The 26950-nt window shown below is 41.0% G+C and overlaps 1 protein-coding gene across 1 annotated transcript; it reads left to right on the top strand.

Moving 5' to 3' along the window:
• The first annotated feature begins 1505 nt into the window (after positions 1 to 1505).
• On the top strand, positions 1506 to 25398 carry shdb (Src homology 2 domain containing transforming protein D, b). The gene is made up of 8 exons (XM_030727618.1): positions 1506 to 1711; positions 2380 to 2760; positions 4430 to 4580; positions 7882 to 8103; positions 18458 to 18535; positions 19328 to 19502; positions 20991 to 21110; positions 23890 to 25398. The coding sequence occupies exons 2-8, from the start codon at positions 2431 to 2433 to the stop codon at positions 24074 to 24076; spliced, it is 1263 nt and encodes a 420-aa protein (XP_030583478.1). The 5' UTR covers positions 1506 to 1711; positions 2380 to 2430; the 3' UTR covers positions 24077 to 25398.
• The last annotated feature ends 1552 nt before the right edge of the window (positions 25399 to 26950 follow it).

The raw sequence follows: 26950 nt of genomic DNA, 5'->3' as shown, positions 1-26950 counted from the left end.
AGAAGAGGTGTTGGATTGAAGGGGCTGTGCAGATGAAAAAAAGGGGAAGGTGTGACTGAGGGGAGGGGTAGAGAAGAAACATTACAGCTACAGTGAAGGATATGAGAGGATATAAAAATTCAAAGGTAGAAAAGAAAGGGCAAGGGAAGAAACATTGAGAGCTTGGAAATCTCCAGGAAACAGTGATAACCAAAATATATTTTTTTTCCTTTGCTTTTGCATGTGGAGGAAAAGATTGTAGGTCATTTAATAGAATGATTTTGTGGTGACAGCATATTTCTGTTAACTTAATATATGCATCTAATTCCATTGAGATAAGATCTTTAGCACAAGACCCACATGGTAATGACGGCTTCTCAGACAATGTGAACCATGTTACAATGAGACTTTGTTTTTAACTCTGGATAACTTTTTTCCTTTTCCTGAAAAGAATAATGGCATGCATTTAGTGGCTAGTGAAATTGAATCCCTTTTTCACATTTACTGCTTCACTGCTATAATTGATTTAAATTGGGCTGCAAGCCCCACAAAGATTTGCATTCACACTAATGCAGTGCACTCAGATTTCTTTCAGAAACACCTGGGGCCTTGTTTTTGATCTCATGAGCTTTCTTAGGTTTGGAACCAGTACTTGGTAAATGCTGGTGGAGACGGACTAGGTACTGTAGGCAGAATGAGGGAAGATTTAAAGATCTACATGGGATAATGTTGATGGCTGTGGTGATAGTGTGGTGGGGGTGGATTCTAGCTTGCTGACCTCATCCACTCTCTCACACTCCTGGGAGAAAGTGAGCTCATAAAGAAAGAGGCATTTACGGTCTTTTAACAGATTTAGATGGTCCTTACCCGCTGTAGCACGCAATCCAATTTACCTGCCTGCACAGTGATATGACATTTGCGAGAGGATGGAACACATTCAGAGAGATCAGTAAGGATTAAAAAGAGGATGAAATCCAAACATGCTTAATTTTTCTGCAAAGTGGATAGGGCCTTAGTGCTTTTGTCATCTTGTCTGTGTGATTTTGAGTTTTTGGATCTGTGCTTAAAAAAGGTTACTACAGCACTGGTCATCTTGACAAGCAGCCTTTTTATGAGGAAGCAGATGGCAGTTTTCAATACCATTCAGGGGCTTGAAGTTTTCTTTAAGGGGCTTCTCTTTAAAGGCAAAATCATTTAAATAACCTTGACTGAAGTCAAAACATGAAAATTGCCCAGTGATGTCATACAAATAAATAATGCACAACTTTGGATGATATTTGTGCGAGGTTATTTTTTTTCTCCCCTTTTAGATTCAGTTTTTCATTTGCTCTCCTCACACACCTCTTTAAAGAGGATGCATCTATTGTTGCAGCATGCGTGATGTGCAGATATTTCAATGAATGAACGGTCGGCTGACTGCGAAAGGGAGTAGGATGATATTCCACAGGGAATGAAGCGCCTCCCCTTTAATCGCTCGGTTGAGTTTCTCTCGGAGCTGTAGTCGATCTCGTCACTCGCACATTTTCCGTCAGTCGTTGGAGGAACTGTGCTGGATATCAGTGTTCTTATATTAGAAAGGATACTGTTTGTTTTTTTTTTCCTTTCTTTTTCCGTGCTTTTGAGGAATAAAAAGTGGAAGTAGAAGGTTTTGACACTATTCTGTGTCGTTTTGTTGTCATCGAGATGAAAAAACGCGGAATAAAGCATCCAAAGTGGCTGAAGGACTGAATTGGTAAGTGATTGTGCTTCGGAGCGCAGCGCTCTTTGGTATTTAAATCCAGTGTTTTTTGGCCATTGTTTTGAAGGGAAGTTTAGGAAAACCCGCGTATCTTCGGCTTTCCAAAATAAGACTGGGTCAAACCTGAACTGGTTATTTTGTGTTGCACAAATTCATAAACTAAAGTCGCTAGAATTTTAAATAACTTTGATTAATTTGATTCCCCATTATTTTGTAATATTCTCTTCCAGGCTTTGCCTTTACTTTTGTATCACCGCATTGAAGTCGGATTTTATTGCCGGGGTGTGAAATGTAATTGCAGCCTTTGGGCAAAGTCCAGATGCCAGACGTTATTGCTCCCTGCGTAAAACAAAAGGAGTGCGTAAAGCCCAGCTGTCGATGTAGTTTAATGTCACATGAGTGCATGTAAAAGCACACAAATTGTGGGTCCGTGATCAGGGGGAGATAATTCTACACAAATATTGTTAGTGAAACAGGACCTGTGGATTACTACTATCACCTTTTAATATAATAATTTCATTGTTAATCTTTGAACTGACCTGTCACGTTTAAAAAAAATCACAAAATCTCGCAGAGCAAATTCCAACTCACAATTCATAAAGTCTCATTAGGAAAAAAGGTAAAGCAATGACCTTAAGTCTGTCCATGTCTGTCTCCTACAGCCTCCTGCTCTCACTCCACCACACACTGGCACATAGGGAAGCTGAGTGGCAATGGCCAAGTGGTTAAAAGACTATCTGAGTTTTGGCAAGAAGGTGCCTCCACAGCCTCCCACACCAGACTACACAGAGAGTGAGATCCTCAAAGCCTATCGGCTCCAGAGGGACCTTGATTTTGAAGATCCCTATGAGGACTCAGAAAATAGATCCAGAGGGGAGTCTGGAACTTCTGAACCTGCAACACCGGTCTATGGGTCACCCATGAAATCATCCAGTGTGGACATAAAGTCTCCTAAACACAGACTGATCAAAGTGGACTCCCAGGAATTGGGGCGCACCAAGATCCTACTAAGCACCATCTCTTTAGAGGACCAACAAGAGCCTGTAAGTTTCTCTTTGTTGCTATACAAAGAAGAAAGTAGGTGACGACAACCTAGAATTTTTATGTGGCCCATCTCTTGAGAACTAGAGGGATGACTCGAAGGCTAGTAAAGGAAAAACACTCTCCCACTTGTTTCATCCCATTTCCATCACTGTGACAGCATTATTGATCAGACTCCATAAGCAAGTGTCTGTAATCTGTGTCTGAAATATGCATTGTTTACATAAATCATGTTAGATCCTATGCAGCACATAATCTTGCTACCTTAGACTGGAGAAAGAATTATTGATGGCTCAAGCGGACCATTGAATCAGAGAGGGTCACAGTCCCCTGAGTTTATGTCCTATAAATAATAGATGGGGTTTGGTTTTGCAAGCTGAGAGAGACCTCCACATGAGCAGATGTTAGGAACCATATACTGTATGGTGTATGGTGATATGTCAGGGGTGATATGTCAGGGGCCACAGGGAGGTGAAATTTATTCTTTGGTGCTGTTTGGATCGTCAGGACTGCATTGCTCTCTTGGCTGCGTGCTCTGCATTGTGCTGTAGAAAAGCTACTGAGAATAAAAAAGGCAGATGTTAAGAGAACGACTGGAGCAAAAGCAAAAATTTTACAAGGGTATGGTCTACACATCAACACAGCGACATATGTTGAGCAAGTTATGGAATATTTCAGGCTTTTCATCACTGCAGTTAAATCTATGACTCCACTCATGGAAAATGCTACAAGTGCAAATGTCCTGAAGTGGGTTGAAGTAGCAGTCTTAACCGAAGTCAATAGCTCCCCTCTCTGCCCCACTCTTCTTCTGTTCTCATTAATTTCCCATGGTCTGTGGGAACGTCCGCGCTCTAATTAACATTGCAGATTCCCGTGCATCGATAGATAACCTGTTACAGAATCAACATGGGATTAGGATGTAATTTTGTGAGGGCGTGTGTGTGTGTTTATCTTGAATTTGGCCAGCAAGCCATGCTACAGCGATTTCTTTTGTCAGAGAGAGTGACAGACAAAGAACACTGTGCACGTGTGCAGGTTTGTAGATGAATGTGCAACCATATGGTTGCCTATGTAGCTGTCACTGCGCCAGATTACTACTGTTTTCCTTGTGTGCTTGTAAGAAAGAACAAATGCCACCAACTGGACATTTCCCTCTTTAATCTCCTCTTCTCTACCTTCAGCCAAAAACTAGGTCATGCTAAGATAGGATGATTTCTCACTGTTGTTTATTCATTTAACGTGACAACAAACATGCAGTATGTTTCCTTCAGGGGACTGAAGAGTTATTTGCCTTGATTAGCTGCTCAATATAGTATACACTGTAATGTTGTACATGTGTTTTGTTTGGGATCGAAAATCTATTTAGCATGCCATTCAGTGTGGATCTTTCTGTGCAGCATTCCTTATTTGTTGGCCTTAACATGGAAACTATGTTTCCCAATTATGCAAAAACACTTTTCTAGGATACTTAAATTTAAGTGTTTCACTCAAATGTTTGATGTGCAGCTACAAAAATGCTGAATAAAACTCAAACAAATTATAGCCCTTCACTGGCATTATAGCTCCTTTTGAAAATGTGAGTCATTATACTGATTCAGCATATTTGTTTCCAGAGGTTCAAGTTAAAGTTTTGTAAATCATCTTCTTCGTGAACACGTTTTTGTCCTTTAGGTGGTGCCATCCGCTCCACTGGCTGGAGAGACAGATTATTCAGACCCATTTGATGCTCGATTGAACCATCGACCAGACCCAGATCTTCGACCTGTTCCCTGTGAGAACAATGGCTATATGGAACCATATGAGGCCCAAAGAGTCATAACAGGTCAGGGGACTCTTAATGACCTAATCTGATCAGTCTCAGTTTTACCACAGGTTTTCATTTCTTGTTATCTTTGGTATTTTCTTTTAAAACTCACTCTCTTTCACTCGCTTCAGAATACAGCAGCTGGATGTCTTACTGATTTTAGCAGATGGCATCCACTCATGTCCATCACATACACATTTTCAATACAAAAACAGATAGGAATAATAAAAAATAGCAAATAAATAGATAATAATAATAGAGAGTTTACACAGCATCATCGAGGAAAGCAAAGCTATGATTTGATAGGAAAGCTATGATTTACTCATCTCAGTGATGGCTGCTGGAACAAAGCTTTGTTGTTCTGCACTTTGGGATCAGAAGCCTTGGTCCAGAGGGAAGAAACGGAAACTCACTATGCAAAGTCAAAAGTAAAATCGAACCAGCCAACCACTGTAGCTGTCTGATATACAGGGATACTGGTTTTTAGCTGTGGCTCACTAATCAGCCTGTTTAGAATTATTTTACTGATCACTTTTAAAGCATTTCTTCGTCTGGTTCCAAGCTACATAGCTGAAATGTTAACACCACATGACGAATCTCATATGAGCCGCTTCACAGCCTTAGCTCCTCAGGTCATTCAGAGTCAAGACTGTGCCCTCCAGCTTTGTAGCAGCCCAACTGAGGAGTTAAAGCTTGCAGAATCAGTTCCCTTTTACTTCCTTAACCACATTTTTATAGACTCAGCTTTATGTGAAGTTTTCATTATTGTATAATTTTTTTTCTGTTTGTATTTATTTTGACATTATGTTATACATTTTTATTGTATCAACTTTACCTTATTTTTAATTTTTTCTCCTCTTTGCTTTTCTGTCTCTTCCATTTTATTTCTTATCATTCTTTTACTTGTCTGTCGAAGAACTTTGTAAACTCTGTTTTTAAAGGTGCTCTGCAAATAGTTACTTTTCTTAATATATGCAATTCTTACATATAAGTAAATTCAAGTAACAAAATCACTGATATGTAATTTGTCACTTGTTCTTTTTTTTATTATTTTATTTATTTACTTTTTAGCAGACTATTCACCACTAGAGTGTTGTAATAGACCTTCCCAGGGTGTTTTAGCTCACCACAGCTGTAGCAATTCCATGTCACCTCACGAAAAGTCCCTCTAAAGAGTCTAGCCACTATACAGTTCTGGTCCCCTCCCCACCCCTTCCCTGTGATTATTTTCTCCCACATCGTCTAGCTCACATCTATCGTTTTCCATTTGTCTCTCCTTCTATAACATCTCTGTCTGCCCCTTTACCCCCTCTCTCTCCCTCGTCTGTCCTAGTCATTTAGTGTAAAAGCCTGCCCCCTCCTCTTTCACTATTTCGCTATCTCTCTTCATCTCAAGGGCTCTCCCTGGCCCTGAGGGGAGTCTTTGGCTGTCACTCTAATCTGTCCGTTACTGAATTTTATGCCCTGTCCTTTCTCCATCGTCACTTGTGCTGCCCTTTTAGTCGGCAGATGAAATTCATAATATCAGGGATAAGTGAATGGAGCATCCCTTCCTCTGCCTAAACTGAGAAATGTTGAAGAAATTCTTCTGTCGCTACAGCTGGATGGAGCCACAGGAGAGATTAGATGCACAGTGGTGATGGCACAGCATTTGGCAGGCCATTGTCACAATTCTTTCATTGACTTTGAATTGAGTCTGTCACTCCCGGGCTGTCTGTCTGCCTGCTTTTGTCTGTCTCTGTCTGTCTGAATCTGCTGCATCTCACTAAAGAACAGCAAAATCAGGTGTGCAATCAGAATTGTAATGATCTCACACGGGGATTGTCCTGAAAACTGTTCCTTTCAGTGGTAGACATCTTTAATGCTTATTCCTCTTAAGCAGCTCCGTCATGATTCTTAAATTTGGCTCATGGGGATAAAAGATTGGTCTCCCTACTGACACACATCTGCATGCCTAAACACTCACTAGACTTCCTGTCGTCATTCCCTTCAATCTCCAGTGTCTGTCACTCTGTCAAATTGCTGTTTTCTTACCCCCCCACCCCACCCGACCCCACCCCCATCTCCTGCTTGTGTTTTTTCTCCATCATGTTTTCTGTGAATTTATCATTTTATTTCCTTCATGTCAGTTTTTATCTCCCGACCTTCATCTTTTCCATCTCTGGGCTGCCACGGCACCACGGGTTCCCAGTGCAGGTAGAGCAGCATACAGCCCCGCTGTGCTTCTGTCTCAGTGACTTACCATCAAACACTGACAGACCCCAATCCTCCCTCCACCCTTCCTTGCCTTGCTCTCACATCGCCCTTCTCCTCCCCTTGTTTCCTCATTGCTTCCCTTTCCCCTTCCTTTTCCTTCTGCTCCACCACATCCTCTCCTCCTCTTTCCCTTGCCTCTCCGCCTTGCTCCTCGTCTCTCGTGATTTGCCCTCCACCCTCGTCTCCATTACCTCTGGGTCTTTCCCAAGGGGCCCACCACTTGGTCACCATGGTGATTACAAGACCGCCCAATAGCTGTATCTTGCTGTGTGAAGGTTAAAGTTTTTCCCTGCCTTTCACAAGCAAACCTTTCCATGTAGTCTTTCTTACAAAGCAGCCAGATGTGTGCACAAAAAGACCTGCTCTTCTGTTTTCCTCTCCTTTTTACTACCTTTTTTTTCTTTCATTCTTTTTTTTTTAAAAGCAAGGTCAACATATCAAAAGCCATTCCTGTTTGGTGCTGGCACAGCATAGAGGCTTTTACTGATGCATTTAGAAATCAAAGTTCCACCTCTTGGTTGCATCAATAACCTTAAAGCCTTTTATCTCGTGGCTGCATTTGACTCCACATAACAGTTGCAGGTGCCAAGTAGCATTTGTTGGTTGAAACCCACAGAGAAAGTAATGAAAATGTTAACAGGGAATTGTGGATGCTGTGTTGAGCTGTTCTAGATTGCTGCTGGGATTCAGGTTGGACAAGAGGAGGGGCGGTGGGCTGTCTACTGTGTTGCTACTCAGCATCTACCCCAAGGCATCATTAAGCCCCCCCATATGAGATTCTGAGCTCATGGCAAGCTGTGCAAACATAATTTGTCTCTCTCCTCTAATTCTAGTCATGGCAGAGCTCAACAGGCTTTTCGTTTAATTTTTTTTTTTTTTTTAAGCTCAGAATAATATTAGCATAGGGGAACATCATTTATATTATCAGATATTATTTTGTAATGTTATCTGTTTTTCTTTCAGACTGGTTAAACATGACACAACAGACAAATTTAATCATTTTTTGCATGTATATATTCGCGGCAACGTATGAACTTGCATTTTGCTGGATTTGCTGTCACAGAGCTGCAGCGTAACCCAGGAGGAGGACGGGCACGTGGAGGGGTGCAGCTCTATGACACCCCTTATGAAGATGTTCGAGGCCAGTGCTTGGGTTTGATGTATGGAGAAGCTCAGGAAGAGGGAAAAGAGAGCAGCAGGCTGCCGCAAGATGATGAGAGACCGGCCGATGAATATGACCAACCCTGGGAATGGAAAAAGGACAACATCTCTAAAGCTTTTGCAGGTAAACAGAAGACTAACTATAGTGCTTTTTTAAACCAAAAAAGAAAAAAAAAAAGATGGCAGTTCTTCTATAAATGTGACTATTCTCCAGATTACAGGTTACTTAATGCATTTCCTCCAATATTTAAGGAACAGAGACACTGAATTACACTTCATTTTATAGTTAAACTGCCTAATTAGGTAGTAATTTATGAGTTTGAAGAAGCAGTGAATCACACTATTTTCCTTTGTGTCGGTGCTTCAGACTGTGTTAGATGAATCGGATCAAAGTTTTCCTTTCTCACATCTAACACAAAACAGGTGATGATTAACTTCAGAGGCACTTCTCACCGCTGGAAATGTGCTGTTTAATTTAAATAAGGTTGCTGCCTGGGTAGAGCATGCAGGAGGCAGGACACATAATGTCCACTCACTCACTGTAAATTTACTGGACAATTGTGTGTGCTTTTCCTCACATGGGGGTCATCTGAACATTTGCATTCTCATCGACACTCCATCAGGTATTATATCGAAAAGTTCAGGGTTACAGTGCCTGTGTGAAACTACTTTAGTCAATATAATCCCCCATAATAATGGGTTATTGGCAAAGAAAAATGCCCACATATTGGCAGTTCTCTATTCTGTTAAGTGTCTTATTTATTTATATGTATGGATATAACTCTGTGTTAAGGGTCTTTTTTTTTTTTTCACGAATGATGGAGAACTTTAAGGCTGCTAATGTGGATGAAACGCTCCGCTTACACAGTGACACCTGAGCTGCAGAGTAAAACGAAGCATCGAAGCAACAAATTTGTGTTGTGGATTTTTTTTATAATCGAATTATTCGAGTTATTCAAGGACTCGTTGCAGCCCTAAAGTTGATGAGTGTGTTTCAACCTACACATGTGAAACTGATGATCATTAACACCTGTTTGGTATAACTGGTTGATCCTTATATAGACAGAAACCAGTATCATTTTTATTTTTGAAATCCTTCTTAGTTTTATAGCCTAAAACTTTTGCGTATACACACACACACACACACACACACAGTGCAAAAGATTTAGGCAGGCATGGAAAAATTGCTGTAAAACTAAGAACTAAGAATCTTTTTAAGGAATCATTCAGTAGAATATGTTAAGATGGTTAAGAGCAGGCTGAAAATTTGCTGTTTTAAAAGGTCAGAGCACTCCTAGGAGCACACAGACACCTCTACTGCTGATACTACTTGGTGACATAATCATCTAACCCTCCTGACCTTTAATATAGTATTTAAACCCCGCCCCCACCCCCAATCATTACATCTCTGCGCCTTTTTAATGGGAAAAGGCAAGAATTGTGACTTCCACTCTCAGTTCAAATGACACATGCCTCTCTTTTAACATTTAAATGCCTTCTGGTAATTATTGATTTCTTACTGTCACACATGTGACTGATCACAGACTTAATCTGTGAAATGATCATTAAAACTAATAATGGTTTCTTGCATGTCTTTTTTGGGAGAAAGGAATTGTCAAAAAGAGAAGGATAAAGATAGACATTTTCATATTATCTGCAGTATTATTTTTTAATAACTGACACAGTGTGTTGTTATTCCTATTTGCTAAAGCTGTGTAGATTATGTCTCATTCCATTATGTTCTATGTATTTAGCCAAGTTAGAGAGAGAGAATGAAGTGTGAATGAAAGCGACCGAGTGGGAAGGAGAAACAGAATTGGACTGATAGATGATTTAGGAGTGGATCAGTACAAGGCATGCCAGGCCAAGCCGGTCTAATTGAGCTGCATCTCGAAGTCACCAAGGTCAAGGTGATGGGATAATAAATCAACTTGCCTTGTCCTCACTCCCCTCCAATACCACTCTCCTCCCCTCTTTCCCTGCTGTGTATGCCCCCCACCCCATCCCCCTCTTCTCAGTTAATTACATGCCTACATGTGCGTGACTGATCTGGTGTTAATAGGAGAGTCATGGTCAGTGCACCATTGTTAGAGACATACACACTCACATATCCATGCACATTGTGTTCATTCTCAAATCACACTAAGCAGAAGAGCAGAAGAGACACCGAAACTTATTTGAGAGTGATTTCAAAAAGGAGGTGCATGGCAGTTAATTTAAAAGCTAATATCACCTTTCACCTACTTAGCATTTATTCCTGCTTTATCTGTCATTTTCTTCCTCTTCAGCTTTTCTTCCTGTTGCCACATACACTATGCACTCCTGCAGAGGAGCGCTTACAGCACCATTAGAGAAAGCAGTGGAGGAAAACGCTTGTGCAGCTGGAGTCGTCTGACCCCTTGTTTTTTCCATTTGGAGTCAGCACTCTGAGCTGGCGTGCTGTCTGTCTGAGCACACCAAAGCACTGAAGTGTAAACACACAAACAGTATTTTCCATTCTCACATTTAATCCATATTCCCAGGCCCTCTCAGTGTTGCTAGGCATGGCCCACTTGCAAGGATGGGGAGAGATGGGGAGGACAGTGTGGAAAAAGAGAGGGATGTAAAGAAGGAAAAAAATGACACAAGAACTAGGTATGTGAGTAAGAAAGATACAGAGAAAGGTGAAAATGGAGAGAATACTAGCTGGAGTAAAATGGAAAGGGACGCCCAAGGTTATGGTATGTTTGGTGGCAGCTCACTGAATGTTTTTGGAGTCCCAGTGCCTCAGTGGGGAGGGCTAGTGAGGGGTATTAATGGTTGGGGGCTATGGCGAGGTGTAGAGGAAGGAGAGTCAGGGCCATTGTAGCAGGGTGCAATCAGTCATCCACTAATGCAGGCTCACACATACACACACCAACACAGCAGCCGTGACAGGGCTGTCCCCTCAGTCCTTCCTCCCTGCGGATGTGACATACTCACTCAGATAACCTGCTGCAGGGGGCAAAGGGGGGGGATTGCGATCTGCCAGCATCCCTACATCATCACCCACTCACAGGTGCAAATATAGACACACACACACACACACACACACACACACACACACACACACACACACACACACACACACACACACACACACACAAATTTGTCTTTGGTTTCCCAGCTCTGATTATCACCATGCACCTAATTCAAGGGTGTTGCGTGCATGTTGGCACAAATGAGTGTGTGGGTGTGGGTGTGGGGGAGTTGGGAGTTGGGAGGATTGCTGTTGCATATTGTATGTGAATATGTGTGCACTGCAGTCTTGCAAAAGCTTCTCTGATTGTGAGTGTCACAGCTTATCCGTGGTTATATGTAATCACATGGATGAATATTGAATGCTGTAGCTGTAGTTCATATATTATCAAAATTAAGCTTGCCTCCAAAGCATTGTACTTATTTTCTGGTGGTTGTGAGTTCTACTTCAGCCAATTCTGTGAGGGTCAGCCTGTTGGTGCCTGAGGAGTCAGACATGACAGGCATCTCTCAACCCAGTGGGTTTTAATTACAACATTAGAAAGCTGTCACTAGTTACTACCATCCAGCTCAAATTACAACACTCATTAATTCCTGGAAGTTAATAGACAGTCCAGCAGTGAGAGATTGGCCCTGCAGCCATTCAGAATTATTAGTGAGCTAATGAAAGGCACCATCTTATTAGCTCTCCGATGGCCACACTTAATGAACAGATGAGTGGGCGTATCTGGTATTTCATGTTTTCGTGTTTTATAGTCCACAACAATAGCTTTGAGGCATGTGATGCCAGCGATAGCTATGTGAAGGCTGAAAGAGTGGGCGCATGATGAGAGAGGCACAAATCAGCTGGAAATCTGGCTGGGGAAGGTGAATGAATAATATTGCCACCCCTAGTGATTACTGTTATGGTGCCATTGAGCAAAGTACTCATCCTCCACTTGTTCCTGTGCAGCTGCTCATTAGGCACCACCAAAAGACTGATCCTCCCTGTACACAGCAACTCACTCTGAATATTTTGCATCCTAAAACCAATGTGGTGGTGAAATGAAGGCTTTTTTTAGGTATAGGTTCATAATAAGTGTTGCAGCACAAAAATACATTAAAGTGAAATTGTTGTGACTCTATCGTGCTTTTTTCTTTTCAAATGCAGTGTATTAAATATACATAAATTAACTTATCTCAGACTAAAAAGAAGATGGAATTTCCATTTCTGTTGCGAAAGGCATATTGCAACTATAGTAGTGGCTCTTCATCTATTTCCAGCATCTTTGATTTTTAGTTAAATGTCTTGACAACTGTTCTTTTATTTTTTTTTTTTTATTTTAAGCTTTTGAGATTTTGGTGATCTATTAACTTTCAGTTCATCATCATCAGGTCAGGATTTTGATATGTTTTGGTTACTGCTAGTTTTGTGTGCAACACTATAAAATAAGTAAGTAAACATTATACAAGCAATACATTACTATGCCAGTATTATCTCTGTAAGCATTTTAGCATGCTGCGCTAGCACTTAGCTTTAAACACTGATGCACTTAAGGGCTAGGTTGTGCTAGAAGAGACTGCTTTGTAGGACATGTTATCCAACCTCAGTGAAAAGCAAAAGCGTGTATAGCTCTAAACGGTGAAAAAAGTATGAGAAGCTTGGCTTAACAGAGTGGGAGATGGAACATCGTTTAAAGATGAGGATAACGGCGTACATCTTCAGTCTGTCTCTCATGTAGTGGTTTATGTATATATAAAACCCCAATGAAAGAAAGAGCAGTTATGACCACTGAAGTATCCTGGCACACATACAGTTGTGGTCAGAAGCTTACATGCTCTCATCATGGGTGTGAATGTCAGTAATTTTGGGCTTTTAATGATTTCCTTGAACTGTTGTTTTTCCTAGGTGGAATGAGTATACTGTATACTCAAAAAAACCTTTAAAAAAAAACAAGAATTGGGTGTACAACTTCAAATTTTTTGGGATTTTCTCTAATCCACACAGGATCAAAAGTATACATACAGGCTCAAATATATACATACACCCCCAGTAATATTTGGTTAAATGTCCGTTAGCAATTTACACCTCCAGGAAAACAGTCCCAGGGCATGATGCTTCCACCACCATGCTTGACAGTTGGTATAGCGTTCTTAGGTTTGAAAGCCTCACCATTACTCCTCCAGCACACCTCTTGTCATTGTAGCTAATAGCTCAATCTTTGTCTTGTCTGCCCACAAAGCTTTTTTTTTTTCTCCAGAAAGCAATTTGGCTTGTCCATGTGGGCAGCTGCAAATTTCAGACAAGCTTGAAGTTGTTGATTTGGGAGCAGGAGCTTCTTTCTTAGTCGACAGCATCTAGGTCCATGGTGATGTAAAACCAACTTCAGTGTGGACAGTGATGCTGGTGTTCCAGCAGTTTCCAGTTCATGGCAGGCTTGAGGTGGTTGTTTTTGATTTTTTTTTTTTTTTTTTTGCATTTTTGGCCACAGCGGCTTTTATGGGCAGTGGAGAGAGACAGGAAATGGGGGAAAGATACAGGGGAAGACATGCAGGCAAACTGACGACGGGCCGGGACTCAAACCCGCGCCGCCCGCACCGCGGCATATGTATGTGGTTGCCGGCTTCACCACTAAGCCACCCAGGTGCCCTGTTTTTGAATATTGTCTGGGATTTTTCTTCTAGACCTTGGCAAAGTGGTGACATATCTGAATAACTTGTACTTACATACAGTTGTTTGAACGGATGACCTTGGAATCCGCAGTTCCTTAGAAATGGCTCCAAGAAACCTTCACACCTTATGTAAATCAACAATTCTCCTTCTTAGATCTTCACTGAGTTCCTTGGTCTTTCTCATTGTTCTGAGTATTGGTCAATCCAATGAGTGCTGGCAAACAAATCCTATTTATGCTGGCAAAGGGAAACTATAAGTTGTAGTCAATCATGATCACTAATGCGAAGTTAATAGGCCTTGGTCTTGTCAAGTTAAGACACCGAAGAACCTTGAGCACCACTTATTAAAATATTTAACTGAGTGTATATTTGAGCCTGTGTTGATCAGAGAAAATCCAAAATATATTCAAACTTGTGCACCTAGTTCATGTTTTCCTTAAGTCATTAAAGATATATGCTGTACAATCATTCCACCCTGGAAAAAGAACAGCTCAAAGAAATCATTAAAAGCCCAAAATTAGTGTATGTAAACTTGTGACCACAACTGTATGACTGTTTTCCTACAGACAATTGCTGACTCTTTGTAGGTTATATAAGAAAAGATACAGGTGAATAAGTAATATGAAAATTATAGGAAATGTTATACAGCATTAGATTCCATTACCTTCTCTTGACTAAATGGCACTGTAAGCTAGGTGCTGAAGGGTGGTTAAAGTGTTGATGAATACCAAAGTACTGTATACGCTCTTTTGTGCAAAGCTTGCAAAGACACCTTGACAAATAGGGTGTGCGTATAGACTTTATCTTGATACATGTACTCTGACAAGGCAAGGTTTCCAGGGCTACCACGACTATCTGTGTGTGTCTACATGTTTGTGTATGTGTGTTCATGCAGTAGCCTTAATGTAGATTTGTGTATATGTGTGCGTGCAGACAAACATGAGAGTGAAGAAACAAAGGAAAGAGAAAATTAGATTTCCATTTCTGGATTGATGCTGCTCTCAGTATCTCTAAGCAGACCCTGGGGGCGTCTGACCAGTCTCTTCATCAGTTTACTCACACAGTAGAAGGACTCTGCCTCCTCTGCCTTTCACTCTCACCTCTTTTTTTTTTTTTTTTTTTTTTTTCTTTGTCACATTTCCTTATTTCCCTCTTTTCTTTTTTTTTTCCACCTTCAGCCTGAACCTCGACTAACATTAATGAAAAGTCATGTCTTTTGTGTGTTGTCCTCACTGACCAGTATGAGAGACAACAGAAGCAGAGCAGGGCAAAGAAAAGAGTGGAGCAATGTAGCACGGAGAGAGAGCGAGATATTGCCCCACTTGGAGGGGGAAATAGGTGAAGGAGGCGTGATGAAGAAAGAGGAATGTGCAGCACAGAGAAAAAGAGTGAGAGCACCATGACTCCACAGGGACAAGAATATAATGAATGTCTATAAAACAGCGACAGAAAAGATGGTTAAGGAATGATTATAAAAGGGGAACTTGTTTGAATATGTTGCTTTTTTTTCCCTAAACTGATATAAGGTGATTATCAGTGTTTTTGCTGAGCAGAAGGTCTTTGTGTGCATAGACACAATGTAATGCCACAGCTATTTGAAAAACTGATGTCTTCATTACTAGACCTAATGAAGCTGTTATATTGTCTTCGTGTACTCCTCCTTAATTATGAGGACACAGAAAACAGCTGGTGTGCTTGAAAAGTTACTTATCCATCAAATCAGATGATGTGTCCTCTGTGCAACACAAAGTAAAACCTGCACTGTTGTTTCCCTCCCCCTCACATAATTTCTGGTAATTGTTAGCAGGTATTTTAGGCAACAGGCGCAGGAGATCTTGGCAGACCACAAATTGCTGTTACCTGCTTCATTATCTGGGTTCAAAATGGATGAAAAAACCCTTTTTTTTTTTTTTTTTTTTTTTCATAGTCATTCTTTACTTCACAAATGAAAAAGATTGCCCGTGTTTACTGATGTGGGTGCGCATTTGTCTGTAAACCATTATTCTCATTGTTTTCTTCTGATGAACATTCGGTGGACAACAGACCCACAGGTTCCATTAGAAGTGAATGGAAAACAGATGTTCTCTGCTAGTAAATCAGTGACATGGTGTGAGTGTGTGAATTTGAATAAGTGTGTGTGTGTGTGTGTGTGTGTGTGTGTGTGTGTGTGTGTGTGTGTGTGTGTGTGTGTGTGTGTGTGTGTGTGTGTGTGTGTGTGTGTGTGTGAACTTGGGATTCAGTCTTTTGTTATCAAATGGAGGAGCTTTGTGTTTGAGATGTAGTGTGTGTACTTAGTCTTTTCCAGAAGAAATATCAGGAGTCCAGTCTGACGCAGTTCTAGTTAGCTCAGAAGACTGTAACCCCAGTTTGTGCCCCATTCATTAGTATACATTTGGTGTATAAAGATAACCTTTTTTTCTTTTTTTATGTGAATAAAAGCTCCCATATTATTCCCCTTTTAACAAATTGTACAATTCGCACATGTCCTGAGAATGTGTCTTTGACACTCTTTTACCCCAAAATACCAACCCTGGATATATGGATACAGCCCTGTTCTAAGTGGGCTGTGGTAGTCTTTGTAGTATATGTGTGCACAGGTCAAAGCATAAACAACACAGGCACAAAATCTGTCTGTTTTCTAATAAGTTCAATTGCTTTGTGGGCAAATATTATTTAAGTGAATGTAATCTAATATTTAAGGATCAATAAGGCTTTGGTGCCGTCGAGCTGTGGTTGTTACACTTCTGTCATTTAGCTATGGACCAGTTTACAGCTCAGATTAAAATAAATCATTTCAAATATCTAGCATTTCTCTCAGTTGGTTCAGCTTGTACCTTATGTAGAGTACTCAGCCTGTTGCTGCTGCTGATTCAGTCAGACCTGCTTACTATCAGGGCACGAGGGCTTTGCCCATTACTTTTCACACTTTACATACTGTACATAATGCAGTCCTCCTGTAACAGTAATTCGGTGTTAACATTTTACAGATTACATGTCTGTATGTCCTGTTTGTCTGGAGTTTTTATTTGTCTGATGATTGTTTGACTGGTTTTGAATGTTTCCATCAGACTACCTGATTAAATAAAGTCATATTGTTGACTGTGATTGATGAAAAGCAGCACCCCGGACCGGAACAGTGGGGTTTAAGACTACTGTAGTTGAATGAGCTGTCTTATTAGAAGTTCTTTGCAGTGATCAATAAAAATTAATTCAGTGAAACTACCAGAAACGAGTGTATTGTTTAAAATGTCCATTCAGATGCAGTTGTTGTTGAAATTGTTTATCTATTAAGTAAAGCAAAATTCTAGAAATGGTATGAGACGGGGGGAAAACAGCTGAATTCATTATAACATCTTTTTGAGATTTGTTTAGGTGCAACTTTAGAATTCAAAAATACTAGACAAACAGCACCAAAAGTGGGGAAGCTTGATGTAATTTTCTCCTCGTGTAACATGCCACTACCTGAGTTATCTCTAACTCAGATGGCTGAGCACATTTTTGATCTCTAATAAATTGTCTTGGCTGTCTCCAGTTTCTCTCTCCCTCTGCTTTCTTGTTCCCCTTCACCTGCTTTTGTGTGCTTCTCATTTAAACCCTTCTCTCTTTCCACACATCCCTCTCAGTTTTGGTTGAGAATTAGATGTGTGAAATGTGATGTGGAGGTGAGCTGACAGGCAGCAGAGTGTTGCAGTGGTGGCGTTTTGGGGTTCCAGGTTAAGTGTGTGCATGTGGACCCGTGTGTTTGCGTGCGCATCTCCCATTGAGGAGTGCCAGGCCATACTTTAATCCTGGCTTGAGCAGAGGTACGGCCCGCTCCAGATGGGGCCATTGTAATGTGCCATGCATCAATAATTCACGGAGAGCCAGAGAAAGTGGCGGAGTGTGTCTGCCTGTTCAATAATTAACCAGGGAGGGAGAGAGGCATGTATGTACAGCCCGGGTCTTTTTCCAAACGCCCATTCAAATGGCCTTTGATGTCGTGGGCCTAGGGGGTCTTTGGATTTGTCGGCTCATTAAGATGTCACCCCTCTTTCCCTTTTATTTGTTTTGTAATCCGTTTTTGTAGTGAGCAGGAGCTGAATGCACAGTGTGGGGCTGAAAAGATGCATAATGTACGTGTGTCTCCTTGTGTGTCTGTGTGTAAGGCGGCAGTAATGACTGTTGCATTAGATGGTCGCCTGCCATGGTATATAATGAGCTATTTTCAGATCTGCCTCAGAGTGCACCTTCAGTAGCTCTTTCACTGTAGGTACAACGGTAAATGGAGCATGTTTCATCCCCACGCACCTCACTTTCTGTCACACTGCACTGTGGGTTGCATTGCATATAAAATCACTTGTTTTCATTGTATCTAATGCTAAGGAACAATTTCTTAAGGTGAATTGCTGAGAAGACTATAAATAACCAATCCCTGACATTTCCTGCTCTCTCTGTTTTATTTTCTTTGCTTTCTTTAGTGTTATCTCCCCTGATAAATCACTGTAAATATTGGCTGTGAAACACTAAGCTATGTTTATTCACATGTGTGAAGAAAGGAGAAGAGAGAAGGCACAGTATATTACTCCTCCCCTTCTGACTAGGAGGTTTAGTTAACTGCATTGAATAACACTACATATCTCTCATTTGACACACATCTCCTCTTCTACTCTGTTTCCCTTCTATTTTTTTTTGTCACTTCGACTTCTCACACATCTCTTCTCCTTTTTTTTTTTTAAATTATCACCATTTCCCTCGCCTGTCTTTTTTTCATAGTTAACTTTGCTGAAACCCATCTGTTGTTTTCTCACTCCTTTTTCTCTTGCCTCCTCCCTGCTCCCACCTTTTATTAGAAATGAGGGAGTTGTCGGAGTTGCCCTGGCCTGCCCCTGTGGGTCAGCTGGAGGAGGAGCACCCCACCAAAGAACAAGGTGACCTCTCACCCTGAACACCAACAGCCCCCATCCCCTGCTTTCCTTTTTCAGCCCAAACACTGAAACATGCAGTTGCCCTAACCTCTATGGCCAAAGCTGTTGTCCTGCATCTGTTCTGCCTCCATCCTGAGCAGCCAGTGGCCTGCATCTATAGCACCTGCATCTGTTCCTGCCTCTTGTAACTACTGGATGTGGTGTTGGGGGGGGGGGGGGGGGTGTATACACTCACAACCTTCTTACCATATTCCCCTCTTGCAACAACCATGCATGAAAAGCTCCCCGTAAATGAGGATGTCGACTGTGTTTGTGTCAGGGTACTTAGTAGTGCTATGGTGCACTTAATGTTTAATTACAAGTTCACTAGATTTAATTTCACAAAAGTCAGGCAGAAAAGGGGTAAATAACATTTCAGTCTGCGCAAGTAATTTGCTCCAAAGTAGCATTGGTACAGTCAACATCAAGAAATCTGCATTGTCTACTGCAAACAAAGACATGTGCAAGAAGGAAGGCGAGAAGATGCCAAATTCCTGCCTCCCTCTGCTCCCCTGGTCTCACAAAACCACAGATTGTGGTAATTGTGATAATGCTGGTGATAGTTTTGTCATTGTCAGACCCCAACATGCTGTCCTGTAGTGTGACCCATCCATGAGAGATCTATGCCGCATGCGCAGTTTTGCAGTAGCCCGATGTCTGATGTTTACCTTAGTCTGGCTGAGAGGTTTAATCCCTTTTGATAATATTGCTGTGCAAATAACATGACTCACTCTTTCTGTCCCCAACTGCCAACAGTGCAGTTTGATAACACAGAATGGGATCGCTCCTCATCACCCACAGAGCGGTTGCGTCCTCCGGGGCCCAGGTCCAGCCCACTGGGAGGAGGGGGAATGAAGTTTCGAATGCCACACGAAAGCCTCACAATGATGGGGGAGAGAGTGGACCCTACTCTGCCACTGGAAAAGCAGGTGTATGTATGCTGTCTTTTATGAAACCCTTAGGACCTGAGCATCAACAGTTTCTATTTATCAGTATAGGCCACACTGTTCAGGTTTTAATCAGATTAAGAGGCATGCATGCTCTGATATTCAGTTACTTCTGACAGCAAGTGATTGAGTATCCTTTTTGCTATAACTTTAATTGCATTCACTGTAATACATGCTGAAGAAATTTCTGCACTGGCAATATAGTGAATGATTCAGTGTTTAAACATAAATCACTCCAAGTACAGTGAAGAGTTAGATGTTCAGATGCAGAATTAAACCAGGTACTCCATAACACAAATATATATGTTGTAAATTAAATTAGAAAAGTCTGTAAATGTTTATGTACATACTTTTATCAGACATTCCTATAAAAGTGATATTGAATGTATGTGGGAGATTGTAGGTCCCGCACACAAAAAAAGACCAAAGCTTGTCTAATTGAACTGCTTTGATCTATTAAGGGCTTGGGCACATTAAAATGAAACGATTATGTGTTTCGGCTAAGCAGCACTCATCAGACCTTACAGGACTGAGTAAGGTTAGAACGAGAACTAATTAAGTCAGAACATTAAAAACACACATTTACTTTGGTCTTAATTTCAGACATCATTGGTGTAATTTATGTGCTGCTTCTGCGCACATAAAAGGCTGTTTTACTAATGAAATCCAAGCACACACACCCTTTAAGCACAGATACACATTCAAACACACATGCAATACTCTGGGTTGTACTCACAAACCCGAGCATTTGTACAAATTCACATGAGGACGGTGTTGATTATTATGCTCCATTACTCCCTGATGATCTCTTAGAGGCTGTTTTGAGCTTTGTGGTTTCCTCCACTGGAAAACAGCATCACTGTCAACCTGTAACATTCAGTACCCCTGGCTCAGCCATCTCTAATAAAAGCTCATCATTATAGCTATGGATATTGCAGTACTCTCTCTCTTTTCTTTTTAACTACTAATGTGACTCTAAAGATTTGCACTTTGCTCTGTCAGTCGATCCTTCACTTACATCCACACTGAACATTTTCAAAAATGAGTGATGCACTGCAATAAAGTTCTGTCCAGACATTTATGAGAAGACCAAGACAGAAAACTGATGGGGTTGACATTTGCAGTTTTAAGTGAAATACCTCAACTGCTGGATGAACTGCAATGAACACTGTTTCAGATATCTGTGTCCCACTGAGGATGCATAACTTGTGTGATCCCAAATGTATGGTGTTCTTAGTTTGACATTATTCAAACATCAGATATATTTGTTGTAATAAATTTTGAAAAGCAAGCCTATGCATCTTATAATTCTAATTCTTACAATTCTATAATTGTCAAATAAAATCATTCACATAACAACAATACTTAGTTTGTTAGTGTCAATTTTCTGTTCTAGAAGGTGTACAAGAAAACTATATTTTGGCACTTAAAATTACTACTTTTAGTCATGTCATGTCTGTGTGTTTAATCAGGTGGTACCACGGTTCGCTGTCACGTTCTGAGGCAGAGTCGCTGCTTACACTGTGTAAAGAGTGTAGCTACCTGGTGAGGAACAGTCAGACCAACCGCTTAGACTACTCCCTCTCCCTTCGGTAAGAAACACACACACATACACGCACAGGCTTGCAACAACAGGCAGTGAAACACCTGCGCACCCATTCACATGAACAGCTATACAGTTTAATTGCATCTTTCTCTCTTTTATTTTGCCATGTGTGGAAGGAGGTGTGTGTGTGTGTGTGTGTGTGTGTGTGTGTGTGTGTGTGTGTGTGTGTGTGTGTGTGTGTGTGTGTGTGTGTGTGTGTGTGTGTCACCACCTGAGCTACTGATATCATATTGCAGTCTCCCACACTTCTCCATCTGCCTCTCCCCCTTCTCTCCCCTTTACCATCACCTCCACTTAAGATCACTGCCACACTGATTCTCCTCCCGATACTCATTTGCAGGGCACAATACTGCTTATCTGGTCAAATCTCTCCCTTGTAATTACTAGCGTGATCCATTGTCCTGGCCACACCGCCATTCTCCCATCAGCACTCTGTCCTCACGCCAACCTTGGGTTCTCTCTGTGGCCTTCCTTCACAGCCCCAGCGGGCCTTCTAAGTGGTAATCAGCCAGGTAGAGCACACTTCAGTGCACACATCATCCTCCACATAATCACTAATGAATATGAATTACCTTCTGTGGGACACACAAGAAGGGAATTAGGCAGGGAAAGGAGAGCGGAAGAGTAGCGTGAGGGGGGGGGGAGGCACAGAGTGTCACCATGTTGTGCTGACAGATAAACAAGATCATGCATTACTCATTTACATGAGTAGAGTGGGTTTGACACGCGCACACACACACATTTTCTCCAGCAACAAGGTCAGTACTGGTAATGGTTCAACAGCTGGAAAGTGTGCAGGAGAGGTAATATATCCACAAAATCTATGAACCATGTTGTTTTGAAAAAGGAGTTGGCCTTCCCTGAAGTTGACCTTCAGGGTCTAACTAAAACAGTATCACAACTGCTGCTGAGATCTACTAATATAACATCACTAAAACAATACCAAAATGACAAGCAGCCTGATGATCACACAGGTTTCAAACAAAGCTTAGCTAAGAGGACCTTACTTCAAAGGTTAAAAAACAAAACAAGATAAAGTACTTTGGACTGCTACCTTATTTCCCAAGGGGCCGCCACAATGGATGGATCGGCATGTTTGATTTGGCAGAGATTTTATACCAGCTTGAGGCTTGCAGCTTGTACCTTGTGACCCCCTGAGGCTGGGTATTTCTCTCCTACTGATCTCAAACCGGGGATCTTTCACGTGCAATTTTAAGAATTTATTTTACTTTGAAATGGTAAGGCTGTGTATGCAAACAATTTTCCTCAATGAGCAATGAAAAATTGACCATAATTTTTGGTGTTCTCATTTGTGGTTTTAGCCCTGGAAGTGATTGATTATTTAAAAATATCTTCTTCTTTTTTAAACATATATATATTTTCCCCCTCAGAATATGAAAGTGTCGTACATTGTGTACCTTGTCCTCTATTTGCACTTCACACCTGCAGATCTTATTTTTTGGGGCTATTTATTTGTGTTATTGCATTTAATGTGAAACCTAAAGATCTGTAAAAGCCAAATTCTTGTCTGTATTTCTTCAGATTGTTGGCCATTTAGCACTCAGGAAATGTAATCCTTTGGGTTTTACCATCTAGTACACTGGTTTAGATATATTGGCTAATCTTGTGTCAGTATCACAGATAGAAAAGGTAAACAAAACTACTGAAATAAGACCAAACTGGTGAAATAAAGGAGAAAATGAGCCTTCTAGATTTGAAAGAAGCAGCAGTTAAGTCTTTATCAGGCTGTTTTGGCTGATTGGTAGACTGGTTTTTAATACCAACAATATAGCCTTCAGAAAAGTCATTGGCGTATCTGTCCTTGGAAAATGTGAACCCCGCCTACGCTATTCTAAGATTACACAGAAATGTGAACAATAGAAGCAATGACTGATTAAGGATGTTTTAATGGTGACAGAAGGAAGCCTTCCCAAAGTGAGTCAGTACTGAAATACACGGGCCTGCTAGATTTAAACCAGCATGTAATATGCACAAGCACTGGTAGGTTATAATGTACCATTTAGTAAAAAAAAAAAATCATCAAAGCATGCAGGACTGGATGAAAACACACTGTCAGCTCTGAGCACTGACATGATGAAGCGTCTGGCTCTGGTGCTCAGGAAGCCAGTGGGACATTACATACTGCCGGATGTTTGGCTGTTTATAGTTGCAGTGAGTACTTTTTGGTTTCACTGCTCTTCAAAATTTAATTTGATTTACTTGAACAATGACAATTATGGTGACCGGTTTCAGCCCTTGTCTTTCCCTCCGCTTCTATAATTAGACATACATCATGGCTGGCTGGCTGGCTCTTAAAGGGGAAGTCCTATCGCTGCTGCTTGGATTTTTAAAGAGGAGGTGTGGTTCTCTCAATGGAGCCACTTTTCACAGTCTGGAGCATTTGTCTTTCTCCCTCTCTCTCTCTGACTTTGTGTTCTCTTCCATGTGTTAAAACACCGCTCAGCCATCTATCATAATGTCCTTTCCTTCCTAATTTGTGACATGGTGTTAAATGTTGGTGAGAATCGTGTCCTCAAAGTAAAGGGAAAAAGACGTGAGCATAAATCTGGGCTGTCACTTTCACTGTCATTATGTGACATAATGTGTGGAAGACTGAATGGTGTTTTATGTGCCCCACATTTGATGTGTTCTCTCTTTTCTCCCTTGCGCTTCTTTTTCACTTTTGTATTGGATCTCTCCCACTCGCTTTCTCCTTTTTATGTCTGTCCTCATACTATTTTTTTTTTCTGCTTTTGCTCTCACAGGAGCTGTCAGGGTTTCATGCACATGAAGTTCACCCAGTGTAAAGATGGCAAGTACGTGCTGGGACAGAACAGCCCGCCCTTTGACACCATCCCAGAGCTCATCCATTTTTACACCACCCACAAACTCCCAATCAGAGGCGCTGAGCACCTGTCCTTGCTGTTCCCAGTGCTGGTGCAGACACTCTGACTGCCCTGGACACTCTTTCAGTTATCAGACACTTTAAACATGAATGTTTGACTGGATCTGCTCAGTGGAGTGACAGTGTTCTCTTCTATTTTGACTGAAATACTTTTGATGAGTCAGCACATGAGGAGCTTGTGCCCTTAACCACCACTGCTGTTGTACCCGTGCCAAGCTGGAACATCTGGGGGATCGACTCACATGAAATGCAGTGCCTGAACTTTAGGCAACTTCGCTCATCTCACCCATGGGGCTGACTTAAGGACATTGAAAAAATGTATTTTGTTGCATTTCTTTCACAGCTGACAGATATCCAGCGGGTGTTAGCAGAGCTGCAGAGAGGAGAAAGTGTGTATTCTGAATGTACTGATGCTCCAGTTTACTGAAGACCAGCAGAAGACTGAGATTAAATTATTGCTGTTCTACATTAACACCTCATTGACACTGGTAAAATATTGCTGTTGTTAGGTGAAAACCTTGCAATCCACATTGTGCTGATTTAAAAAAAATTTTTTTTTTATGTTTATACCAGAATCAGTCAGTTAAATTGTACTGTATAAAATTTCATCCTCAGACTTGGGAAACCCTTTTGTAAACATTGAAAAATCCATCTTGCAAATATGCTATTTTCACATATAAAAGGTTTTTACCAGCAGCAGCAGTTATATTTCAAAAGCTTTCCTACACAAAGCCCTGCCTGTTTATTTCCATCCAGTCAGTTCTGTATGATTTGCTATCGATTTGCTTGACGCATCTGTGTTACGTGTTGATTGTTCATCATAAGCAAAAGAGAAGCTGTACTTGTGTACTTGTGTTGACCTTACTGACCTTTATCTCTTGTTGCTTGCATTTGATAGTCAATACTGGGTTTGTTAAAAGCAGCCTGTCACTGCAGCTATTGTCTCTTTACTAACTTACAGATAAGCCTGGAAGCTGAGGAGAACATTCATATAAAGACAGAGATGCTAATCAAATATTGAACACCCAAGCGAACTCCCAGATTATTATGAACATTGGTCTATTGTATGTCATATAGAATGGAGTCCCATGTCTGCTGTCTGGTAACAGCATTGTGTGGTTAAAAACTGATTTTAGGAAAGAGACCATTTCTACCAAACACATTTCGAACAATTCAAGAGGACAATTAATTTAAATCATTGTTTCTTAAGGCTATATACATAAAAATAAAAGGAGAAAAAATAGAGTAAAAGATGTCAGGTTGCACTCTATACCTTTGGTGTTGAATCTTACCTAAGTGTTTCTAAGGAATTTTCTTGTATATTTTTAATCAGGATTAGTGGTTCCTCACCTGGGGAAGAAATGTTTAAAATTTGGAAATAATAAAAATAAAATTTCTGCTTTGCAAGATCTTTTTTTTTTTAAGAGTTCTTACTTATTTTGTTTTATTTATTATGACATAGATTTTTTTTTGTTTGTTTTGTCCTTGTTTGCCTTTTGCTTCTTTTGAAAAAAATATTGGAGAAGGGAAAATAATGGACGAACTGCACCACATTAATATTAGTTTCATGTAATAAAGGTTGGGAACCACTAATGTAGGTGGTGAAAAAAAATTCAAAAATATTCTGATTAAGAGCTTTGCTGATGACATTGTATACAACAGACTCCTTTGCAGCAGAAGGAAAAAAAAGGCACAAAGGACTTGGCAAGATCGCGTGCTTCACATACTCAAACACACATGCACACACACTTGCTTTCCTTCATCCATTAACAGCAGGGTTGGGAGGGAGAGGGTGAGAACTAGGGGTGAGGTGTGGCTGAGGAGGGGTGAGGCAGCCCTCATTATTTGGGCTGCGCTGCAGTGAAAAGCACTGGGATTGCTTTCATTACTGAGCCAAATGAAATAGTGGAGGCTGATTACCCGCGTGACGGAGAGAGGAGACGATCTGGATCACCCTGTTTTGGGGAGAAAGAGTGAAGGAGGAGGGAAAAAAATGGGAGGGAGGGAGGGTGGTGAAGAAAGTGAGGAGGAGGGATGGGAGGGAGACGCAGCCTGGCTGTACTTCCCCAATAAGACTCCAAACAAGTGTGTGTGTGGGTGTTTGTGAGTGTAAGAGTGAGACGGTGACATGAAGAGGGAGGGGGGTGTGGGGGGGCTGCTTCAGTCCCATTTTTCAAACAAGCTTCCCTGGGGAGGAATATGAATAATAACGACAGCGGCAATGCGGCATGTAAAAATCAAACAAAATATTCCCACATTTCTCTGGCTTTTGTGTAGCACTTAGCGCTTCTCTCCTTTTAAGGTTATTTCTATTAGAACATTTTCATCAGACAGAAGCTTGCCTAGTATTAAGCTATATTTTTATGAGCACATTTGTGAAAGTTGGAACAAATGGCTCCATCCCCTCAGCATTATCCAATAATTCTGTGTGTGTAAACGATAAAATGTGTCTTCCACTGTATGTGTGTGTGTGTGCGGCTGTCATATCAGAATCAGAATGTGTGTAATGTCAGATCTGGTGGGTGTCGACGATTATGCGGTGACGGCAGCTGTTAATCCATCAGATAAGCTTGGAGGAATGAACACCTGTGATCACCTCAGAGCCTGACAACATTTTAGGAAATCGCATAACACACACACACACAACACACAAATACATGCAAATAAAGGTATTCAATACATAAATAGCTTTTTCACGGTGTTGTAAATCATAAAACCAACCTTTGGTTCAGTTTAGACACTTCGGTTTCAGGGTCATGGTCTTGCTGTTGTAGTTGTGTACCTACACTATATTGCCAAAAAAAATTCTCTCACCCATCCAAATCATTGAATTCAGGTGTTCCAATCACTTCAATGGCCACAGGTGTATAAAATCAAGCACCTAGGCATCTACAAACATTCGTGAAAGAATGGGTCGCTCT

This window comes from Archocentrus centrarchus, chromosome 4 (assembly GCF_007364275.1).
Source record: "Archocentrus centrarchus isolate MPI-CPG fArcCen1 chromosome 4, fArcCen1, whole genome shotgun sequence".
Lineage (NCBI taxonomy): Eukaryota > Metazoa > Chordata > Actinopteri > Cichliformes > Cichlidae > Archocentrus > Archocentrus centrarchus.
Note: the sequence above shows the minus strand (reverse complement) of the source record. Positions and strands in the feature narration are given on the sequence as shown.

What these genes read in the sequence shown, in the direction of transcription:
- shdb (XM_030727618.1), top strand. Translation starts at nt 2,431, where the DNA reads ATGGCCAAGTGGTTAAAAGACTATCTGAGTTTTGGCAAGAAGGTGCCT. An exon ending in GGCCCAAAGAGTCATAACAG is followed by an intron (nt 4,581 to 7,881) that starts GTCAGGGGACTC and finishes TTGCTGTCACAG; the next exon opens with AGCTGCAGCGTAACCCAGGA. An exon ending in GACTACTCCCTCTCCCTTCG is followed by an intron (nt 21,111 to 23,889) that starts GTAAGAAACACA and finishes TTGCTCTCACAG; the next exon opens with GAGCTGTCAGGGTTTCATGC.